Source organism: Cyprinodon tularosa, unplaced genomic scaffold, assembly GCF_016077235.1.
Source record: "Cyprinodon tularosa strain WSP-4 unplaced genomic scaffold, ASM1607723v1 ctg187, whole genome shotgun sequence".
In the NCBI taxonomy this organism is placed as follows: Eukaryota; Metazoa; Chordata; class Actinopteri; order Cyprinodontiformes; family Cyprinodontidae; genus Cyprinodon; species Cyprinodon tularosa.
The window spans coordinates 1,147,197-1,157,961 of NW_024038657.1; the positions used below are offsets into that span (position 1 = coordinate 1,147,197).

The window sequence follows — 10,765 nt, forward strand, 5'->3', positions numbered from 1 at the left end:
TTCCATCCAACTTGGTGTAAAAGTGCTTGATCTAATGTAACAAGTTAACTACTGGGCATATAACTGATTGCTATATATTAGAAAGATAAGCATCATTAGATGTAAATATAATATTCAGCTATATTTTTTTTATTAAAGCAAATGTTCACTAACAATAAAAACACAGGTAATCAAATCAGTTTAAACTGCAGGAAAAATGATTGCTGATTTTTCTGTCTTTATGTTGATGACATCACAGGAGGCACACGAAAAGTTCTGATAATAACCTGATTTTAACAAATTATATGATATTGATTCTGAAACATCTGAGATGTGTGTTAGAGCCAATGGTTTAATAGTAAGTGCATGGGCCCAGGGGCAGAGCTAGAGGGGGCCACCCCTATAATTTTTTCCCCATAATGCTACGTTCACACCGGACGCAGCAAGAGCAGCAAAATTGCGTCTGCTGCTTCCTTTTGCTGCTTGTACCAGTTTAGTTCTGACGCGCGGGTGAAGCAGCTTTGCTGCTCTGGCTGCGCGGTGAAAAAATGGGTCTGACCGTGTGGGTCGGAGCTACTCTATTCTTTATTTGCCTTGCAGCTATATTTGCTGTGATCAGTGGGAATAAAGTAGTTTTAATATTTTTTTAAGTGAGAAAATCCACCTGAAAACTTAAACAGTGTAGTCAGTTCATTCAGATTACCCTCCTGCCTTCCAATATTATCTGTCGGAGCCGCTCAGACCCCCACATACCAGCGGTGCGCTGTCAGTAGGAATCCTATTCAAAAGCAGCCTCTGGCCCGGTCGCCTCCTCGCGGTTCACTGCGGTGGCTAGAAGCGGTTTTTATGTAAACTGTTTCAGAGGAGTGATCACAGTGCTCTGTGTCACCAGCGATGTGTCTGTCTCACGGCCAGCTCCCAGATCAGCGTCTCTGATTGGTTGATGTGGGGCGTCGAGCAGCAAAAGTTCAGATGCTTTAACGCTCCCGACGCGCTGCTTCAGCTGCTCAGACGCGCTGCGCCTGCGGCTCAAAACGCGCTGCGGGACCTTTTGCTGCGCCTTGACGTGCGTCAACCATTGACTTTGCATGTAAACTCGCTGCTTCTGCTGCGTCCGGTGTGAACACAACATAATACTGAAAGTAGCAGCAGTAATACCGTACTCTCAATTTTCAAAACATTTTAATTTTTAATGGATTAACATTTACTTGACAACAAAAACACTGGTTAATTATGTACATCAATATACTAACATTTAATAGAATTCATGCTCTTTTCAGAACTAGATTTTGTGTTATATGGGGTAAAGAGAAAATGCAAGTCAGTCTTCAGTTAAATCATAGAATAATTCTAATAAAAATATAGTAAATAAACAAATTTTGTAGAAATAAGTGCTTGTAAATATCAATTTTATGCAGAATGATTATTGATAAAAGTAGGTAAGTAATGACAATGGAAAAGATGTTTGACCCAGAACTCAAACCTAAGAGAACTTTATCCACCATACCTTTTATCTAGATGGATGTTTAAATATATGCGTACATTTGTTAGCAAAGGCTGTAGGAAAGTATAGTTTGTCTTTATTTGGAAAATATGGATGTTGTGGTTTTTCATTTTCCTGTTTGATCAGTATAGATTGAGACTGAGGTTCTGGTGCCAATCTGCTTTCGGCCACCCTTCAGTGTAAATTGGGTATTGCCTGGCCACCCTTATGAAATTGTTCTGGCTATGCCTCTGCTTTAACCCTGGTGACTCACAAACCATGACATATCTAGTTAAGCTGAACAAATTGGGAGAAATATAGCAGTCTTAAAAAAAAATTTCATTTCTTTTTTATTTAGTTTTTCCATCTAATTGATTCTAATTGACAGCTTGAAAAGAATGTAACTCAAATATTTTCCTTTTCATTAAATAGCTAGTTTGTACGAATATAAGTGAAGTCTGAAGACAAAAGCTTATTTGAACGACTCCTCAATTTTGTACAGCATAGTGATGGATTATTTTTTCCTCTTTCCCTCTTTTGGCAGGAATGATGGTGAACACATATTCTGTAATAGTTGTGGATGAATGGTGTTAGCTAAGTAGTAATAGCTTGTCATAAGAGTGGCTGCCCAGCATAATTTTAGGAGGAAGAACTAGTTGATGCTGCACCAAAATCAAAAAATTATGTTACAGGATGCTCAGTCTAAAGTTTAAACATGACATGACATATGAAGAAAGTAAAAAGGTTTTCATATTTTCAAGATACTATCAGTGACGTACCATTTCACAAATAAATGCACACTGAGTGTTTAAAAAAGATGGCTATTAGAATGAAGATTCAGAGATTCAACATTCCTGGCACATCTTCACTAAATTCTATTTGTAATTTCTAATTTTATATAGCAGTTTAAATATTTTGTAAATTTATTATTTTATTTTGGGAAGATATTATTTGTGGTTATTGTCAGGTTGTGTCGAGATTTGAAGGACCCAAATACAGGGATGGAAGCTCAGGTGGTTTCTTGCAGGTTTAACAATACAAAAGGTGGCAACAGAAGCAAAAATTCCAAAATAACAAAATACAGAAAACTGAAATCCAGGAGACTTAAAGGATAACACACATAAGGGACAAAGAATTGAGGAGGAACCAGCAAAGAGTGACTGAGCAGATGGAGTATATATGGGAGACAGAAACAATGGGAAGACCAATTGGGAGATGAGTAACAGTTGTGGAAATCAGAATCTAGAAGGGAGCTAGGAGAAGGAGACTGACACAAGAGGGCAACAGAAGGTAAACAAGAAATACATAAAAACTCAATTAAACCAAAAACAACTAGAATAACACAAAATGGAAGTAAAAACAAAGAAAACTCAAAAAGAAAACTTAAACAGAGCCAAAACCATGACAGTTATGCTTTTAGTGCTTGCTATTTAAAAAGCTGCACAAAGTCACTCCTTCATCTACTGTTCTACAATATACAGGTAAACCATAATAGACAGGTATTCACAAAACAATAATTGCCAGAAATACCAAAATGCTGGAAAAGGCATGTTGGATGGAGAAAACAGCAGATTACAGTAAAACTACAAAATGTGTCCTGCCTCACTTCCTGTTTTTACTTTAGGCTGTTGGATCTGTGTTTTGTGTTTGTTGCTTACCCATTACCTCACTTAGCAAAGTAGTTTTACAGGAGGTGTAAATAACTTTGACTTAAGAATCCTTCTGTTGGTCAGGGTAATTTAATGAACTACAGTCCTATATAGAAACTTATTTTCTTATATAAAACTAAATAAATATTTTCCAATTAAGTGTGTGAACATTTACACCGTAATGACCTTTTTGAAGAGTTTCAATCACGTTTTAGGCAAAACCATGCAAGTGGGCGAGACAAGGCAGATTTATTTGTATAGCACATTTCAGTAGCAAGACAAGTCAAGGTGATATACCTGATTTGAAAATGAAAAGTACATTTCAGTGGCATAAAGGCAACCCGAATAATAAAGAAGAAAAAAAATTTATAACAAAGATAGGATGATAATATAAAAAAGAGGAAATGATAGGCATCAACGCAGCACTGTACTTTTAAGTCAGTAGTAATATTATGAATATGATAGACTCAAATCTGTACTTCTTGTTATTTTATACCACAATATGTTCTTAGAAAGCTTGAATTTTCTGTAGTGATCCAGAGAAGAGCAATACGCAGATTTAAGTCTTATTTAACCATCGGATTAAAGGCATACCGTGCAAAATTTTTCAGTTAATTAATGTGTTCCATAACGTTTTGGATGGTTAAATGAGTCATTACAGGTTGAACAAAAGTATTCTCGGCCGCCCTGGTGGTCTGTGGGGGAAATAACGCACTTGCAATTGCAGGAGCCATCGGCCCGCACCCACAGGCTCAGAAGTCTCGCGAGAGTCGGTCTTGCTTTACGGCGAGAACTGCTACACGCCCCCAGTGAAAGGCATGCTCGTTGCTAGCGCAGTGGCGATATTTGTACAGTTATCATGGCGGAACCAGAGAGAACAGTGAAAGCCCATGTCGGAGCAGGCAAGAAAGAGGAAAAGGGCTCTGGACAGAGAGGAGTCGTACACGGGTGAACATCGGGCAAGCTTTTTCCGAATGGCGAGAGGTAAAAGAAAAAGAAGACTGCAAGGCTGACGCGGACCTTGCGTTTCTGCTGATGCGATTGTAAGTAACATTGGAATGGTTTCTCTCTCTCTGTGTGCATGTTCATGCTTTCACTGTGTTAGTCATTCGTTGCGTTCGCCTGTCTGCTAAGCTCAAAACAACCGCAACTGGCTTGACGGAGAAACCAGGAGAACAGCTGAGCATATTTACGACAGTGCACTTTTACTTTCGCCTTCTGGGGGGAGCCTCGCTGGAAAATCAACCCCGGTTGCATAGTATACCTTTACAATTTTTTTTTGTCCATTTTGATGATAAATGTTCTTCAAATTCCACGGTTAGATGTGGAGTACCATAAGGATCACTGCCCGGGCAAATTCTACTTACTACACAGTGGAGAATAGGATGGCATGATATTGGCCTGTGGTAATTAGGTAAAAAAAAATAGATGAATGAATAAACCTGCTATTGTTCATTAGAACATGTCATATTAATAACATACAGTATTAAACTGGTTTCTTAGGTTACCTTCCTTCATTTCTGGTTTACAGCCACTATTAAAAACATACTGTCCAAAAGTGAAGCTGAAGAATGTGTCCATGCATTTGGTATTTCAAGGCTGGACTGTAGTAATTCTTTTTATTTAGGAATCCCAACACCTTTGTTATATTCAAAACACTGCAGCCAGAGTTCAGACGAAAATTAAAAAGATAATCTTTTGCCATTTTTAGTTAAAAATTCTTCTAACATAAAGTCAAAAGTAAGTTATAAGTCTTTACAATCATGTTGTTTCAAGACTTTAGAACGACATGCTGTTGGAACATCAGACCCGGGTTGACAAGTTATTTTACATAATTATTGAGTGCGATCTAAAAAGCCAAAGCAACTTTCCAAAGTTTACGTTAGATAAACAAGGGGCAGCACAGGTGAGAAGGATTTGTATGGATAAAAGAGCGAAAAAATAAAGCACATTAACAATGTCCTGGCTTTACTTCTTTAGGTGATATAATTGGTCCTATCTCTTAATCTTTTCTCACTCATGGACATAGTTATTGGCTAAGCCTTTATTATAACTTAGTCTTTGTACTTTCTTTCTATCTTATCTATCTTCTAGATCTTGATTCTGGCTCAGAGCTCATCTGCACTGCTGTGTTTTTATGGTTGAAGAAGTCAGTACCGTTTACCTTTATCTCTCATAGAAAGCATAACAGGATTAGTGCTTCTCTATTCTTTTTGCATGTCTGCACAATAAAAGAATCCCCCACTTGGTCTCGGAAGAAGGCGGTTGACACTGTGCGTGGTACTGTTGAAGGATTCTTTCTGTTAGAGGGAAATTTTCCTTTCGACTTTTACCACACACAGGCTTGGTATGAGATTGCTGCAAAGTCAGGGACACAAGTGACTGTCTTCAGCAAGTTACCACATGCTCATCCAGGAGGAGTTAATGCTGCAAGGCAATGACGAGATACAGTCTCCTGGAAGTCCTTAGAAAGACACCTTTTAATCATCTGCACTTGTAATAGTTGCTTGTATCCAAAACGTCCTATTGTTACACAACACCAGGCAGTTGAAAACTTAAGCCCGTCACTGCTGCTGTGTTGCTACCTTATTTCATGTACTCCCTGAAATATATGTATAACTGAATCAATTTGTGATTCTATTATACATATAAGTAGAAGTTTGCATCATTTTATTATCTGTTTTTTTGGGCTGAAGTCATAGTTTCATTGTCACCCAATGCTGGGTTACCCAGTTTAGCAATAAAAAATAACAGATCATGCAATTCCTCTTTTAGAAATAGACAAAAGCTTTATCTGAAAATAGTTAATATTTAAACAAAAAAAATAGTTTTACTTTTCACCTTCATTACAATAACTTTGTATTATTGGTATTAACAAAGATAAAATAAATATTTAATAGTGCGGAAATCCATGCATGACAAAATCTACAGCAAAACAAAAAGGTTTTTAAAAGAGATAGTCTAGGATTTTGGAAGGGAGGTTTTGTTAAAAGATTATAATAAGGTTATTTCTTACCTCCAGTATATATTTCCTGTTGTGTTTTCATTTTATATAAATCCAGATTCCTAGAAGCTAGAACTGATAGGGTCTAAAAACAAAGGTGCTTGCGGTTATAAACAGCGGTGATGTAAATATAGTGAGAAGGAAGACCTACAGTATGGGTAAGAAATTAACTGGTTATAACATTTTAATACAGCGCCACTTTAAAAATCTCAGGCCATCCTTTTGAGCGTTGAATATTTATTGCATTAATAACAGTCAAGTTAAAAAGGTAGACACTCCTGTGATTCAAAGACTAAAAAATAATATAAAAAACAAAGGAACATTTCAAAAAGCTGAACTATGAAATGGTGATTGTGTTATCGTGCACTGTTTGCTCTGTTTTGGCCGACCCATTCTGATCTGCTGCTGGCTCCTCTACCATTGCTGACTTCTTTGATGTTCCTGTTCAGATTTTAGGAGGATAAAGAAAAAAATTGAATAAATAAGAAGGATGACATAATAACTCTTTGTAAACCATAATCTACCGTGTTTAAGGATTCTTGTCGCAGAGTTACCTGTGAGGTAATTTCTGTGCATTCGATGAAACAGCAGGAGACCAATGAAGAGGATAAAACCGATGCAGGCGATTATCATTCCACACAGCAAAAAGCTGTAGCTCCCCGCAGTTTGTATGATCTGTTGATAAGACAGCACCATTAAACATAAATCCAAATAAAAACCTACGTTTGCCGAAAAAGATAGAATTCTTCTTATGTGTAGATTATCTGTAAACAAATGAAACTTACAGAACCAACTAGAACCTGCATCACCATCTCTCCCATCCCTGCACTTGTCACCAGGACTGAGGTGGCACATCCTGCAAGAAAAAAAAAAAAGGTTATTATTTCACTTTCCTTTCAAGTAAAGTGTTATCTTTATTTAAATGTTTTTCTATACCCTGGTAATCAAGAATATCTTCAGTGTAGGCAAGCATACAGGGGAATATACTGCTCAGGAAAAGTCCACATAAACAGGTTCCAACAAAGAGAAAGATGCTGCTGGTGTAGAAAATGAGCAACATCAACACTGTAACAATAGCTCCTGCCTGAAAAAAAGAAAAACAATTTTTAGCCCATTGTTACTTGTAATAGAGTTTAAGCCTGTGTCCTTTATTGTGTTTCCTGTGTACCGGTATTTATTTTTTTCATCTGGATATATTAATGTAATTTGTTGATCAATGTGCAGTAGAAAACTAACTTCCTATACTGTATACGTTTTGTCTAATATTTAACATGGTGGTGGCAGTATCATGATTTGGGGATGTTTTCTCTGGCAGCATAATGACCGTCTTGTGAGTTTTTTTTTTAAAAGACAAACAGAGCTAATTACAGGACAGTCATTTAAAGAAAGGAAGTAGGGGCTGCAAAAGGCTTGAGACTGGGTCAAAGATCACCTTTCAGTTGCTCTAATCATACAGCCAGAGCTACTATACTCAACTGCTACAGCTCAATGTATATTTACAGCATATGAAAAAGAAAATTGGATGATTATTAAACAGTTAATAGTAATTAATTCACAAAGTGACACGTGTAGGTATGACTTTAGTTATTTATGAATATATTCCACTTACAGCTCATAAAAAATAAAACTTTTAAAATTAGAATATTACAACCGACTAAAAAAGCCTTTCAATACAGAAATGTAGGCTCAATGAAATGCATGTTCAAATCCCGCCTAGGGGTTTTCATTTTCAGTAAGTGCTGATTTATGAATAGGACAGTATAACCACAACCTATCTCTGACTTAGGTCCTGTGATTGCTCATGAAAATTAATCTTCACAGGTGTTCTTCATTCAGTCTTACTGAGGCATACAATATGAATGGTATATGTTTCTGTCTCTCGATGGTTGCAAGAGACAGCACCCAAAAGATTTACAGCTGTAAATGCATTGAGAACCATTTTACAAAGCATGAGCTCAGCAGGATGAAATTAAATGCTCATCACAGTTCCCAGACTTCCTTAGTGAAAAACCTTTAAAACCATGTATCTCTTTTTCTGCCACTTTGGAATTGCTAGTTTATGTTGGTTTTTTGCACAAAGAAGTTTGTGATAAAAAAAAAAAAAAAAAAGAAAAAACGGGGGGAAATAGTGCAAGGTGCTGCGCTGTATTATGAGATAGTGTTCCAATAATTTCTTAATTTCAGCTTACCAGGTTGAACATCAGTAGTCTCACTGGTTGGAAACGATATGAAAGAGGAATAGACAAGAGTCGTCCAGCAGTGATTGCTGCCCAAAAAATACTAGCCAGGTAACCGGCCGTCTTGTTCGGCAATGACATCGGTGGAGCCACTGCGTAGGTATAAACAAAGCCGGCATATGCTCCCTGTGAAGAAAATCCAGCATCTTTCATGTGCCTTGCATTCTATCTTTTATGGGATGCATATCTTGTAAAGACCAGTAAAAGTTTATGTGGAAAATAATGAATGGGAAATGAATACAGTGTAATTTATCAGCAGCCTTCACTCACCACAATGCCATCGGTCATAAAGAGCACCATCCCTCCAAGGATATGAATCATAAAGAAGGATACTGGCAATCCTCGCAAGTTATCATTCTGACAGCAGCTGAAGATACTCCCATGACCTGTGGAAAAAAAAAAAAAGTTAGAAATGATATATCTTGTGCTTGAAGTAGCATTTATTGTTTTCTTTTCATATTCCCTGATAGAGCTTTCAATGAAAGTGTCTGTAATTTGTAAAGGAATATGAGATGAATTATAATAAAAGAAAAACAAAAAGTCTTTCCAGCATATACCTCCGGCTTCATGTTCCTTCTGCTCCAGGTCCGGGCCCCCAGCCCCCTGCTGGGTCTCCATTGCTAGTTCATCCTTGTCTAAAAGACGTGGAGTGCTGCCAGGGCAGCAAGGGAGTAACTTCTCCCGATACATGAGATATAGCACAGCAATGGGCACAGGAAGCTGAAAGAGCAAAATAGAATTATTTCTATCAAATAGAAAAACATAAACTAAAATAAATATAAAAAGCCACTAATGAATGACTGCTGAGTCTCTTACATTAATAAGTGCCATGATCCAGAAAGCGTACTGCACAATGGGCTCCTCTTTCTCCCCTCCATCATGTGGCAGGTGGCTCTGAGTTGTGTTGTGCTCCATAATCGGACTGTGTCTCAGCATGCTCCTGAAATGATGCATGATCTCGGTCTCATTCCCCGTATGATTCCCACAGCCTGTTTCGGAGAGGAAAGGATCTGCAATCAGTGGGCTCACCAGGGCACCGAACCCAATGAAGAAGTGCAGAGCCTGCAAGAATATATAAGGACAATGTACAGTCAAAATGCTGGAGTTTTTGTAAAACAAAAAACAAAAACTGCATATCTCTATCTTCTATTGTTTAAACAAATGTCTCCTTGCTGATAAAAAAAATGGTAGATATATTTTACCTGTAAGAAAATAGCTGAATCCCTTTGATAGATGGTCACCAGTTGAATGTTTGCAATGGTGTCGATAATACCCATTGCAAAACCAGAAACAGCCATGGCAATAGCCAGTACAAGGACATTATTGCATACAGGGATGATGGCGAATATTACAGAGATGAGAAGAGCTGAGACAAATAGTGCAGCTAGAGCACTGAATAACCTTTAAGGACAAAAAGGGATAGAGAAAAATACAGTTAAAGAGAAGGAGAACCTCTTGCAGCTCACTTGTTTTGTGATACATACGTTCTCTTGAAAATCCCACCAATAGAACTGCCAATCAATAAGCAGAACTGCTGAGCAAAGAACACCCAGGTAATCTGACTAAGTGTTGAGTTTGTTTGACATTGCAAGTCCAAAATTGTAGGTCCAAGAAAAGCAATGCAGAGTCCAAAGCTGAAGAAAACGCTCCAATAAGTCAGCGTGTGATGGGCATTTCGCTTGAATAGAGTTACAATCCGCTCATCTATGAACATCTTGAGTATAACTGACAGCCAAATATATTTGTTGAATATTACAGGTGGAGTATGCCAATGAAGATCTGAGGTTCTATAGAGTTCTGCAGCGGTGAATTTGGTTTATGGATCTCTTTTAAAGCATCCAGGTCTCTCCCTTTTTACATTGCTCAACTGAAAAGGATGTCCTCGAGTTAATGGATGAAAGTTGTTTCCTCCAACAATAATATGCCAATCTGAAAGGTATCAATGATTGACTGAGAAAGAGGCTCTTCGTTGAAATGCTACAAGAAAGTTAACAATTGTGTGTCAGTATCTGAGTCATTTTGATGGAAAATCTGATACAGGAAGCAACAACTCAGATTTCTCATGTACTGCATGATCTGATTTGATAAATGTAAATAATTCAAAGTCTATATTTGGGAATGATAACCATCATGACAGATATGATCAAAAAAATTTTCATTCATTCATTTTAAATTTTAAATTTAAAAAAATCCATCTGTTATCTCAGTGGTATAATCCCTCAATAAAAGGGTGGAAGCATTTCAAAATGTTATTCTGTATTTTATTTCTTTGAAATTAAAACCTCCCCTTAATAACTAAATCTTTTTAACAACTTCCCGGTTACCACAACTCTTACATGTGCTGTAAAAAATGCAGAACAGAAGTTTTATTTTAATTCCATTTACTCTCATTTAATCTCAAATTTTCTGGATT

At 37.2% G+C, this 10,765-nt stretch overlaps 1 protein-coding gene across 1 annotated transcript; it reads right to left on the bottom strand.

Moving 5' to 3' along the window:
* Window positions 1-6,335: 6,335 nt before the first annotated feature.
* On the bottom strand, window positions 6,336-10,190 carry mfsd4ab (major facilitator superfamily domain containing 4Ab). The gene is made up of 10 exons (XM_038282640.1): window positions 9,837-10,190; window positions 9,555-9,753; window positions 9,169-9,414; window positions 8,910-9,072; window positions 8,623-8,738; window positions 8,305-8,478; window positions 7,052-7,199; window positions 6,901-6,971; window positions 6,670-6,790; window positions 6,336-6,556 (listed from the first exon to the last, which is right to left on the bottom strand). Exons 1-10 carry the CDS (start codon window positions 10,064-10,066, stop codon window positions 6,453-6,455), a joined length of 1,572 nt encoding a protein of 523 aa, XP_038138568.1. The 5' UTR covers window positions 10,067-10,190; the 3' UTR covers window positions 6,336-6,452.
* Window positions 10,191-10,765: the final 575 nt, after the last annotated feature.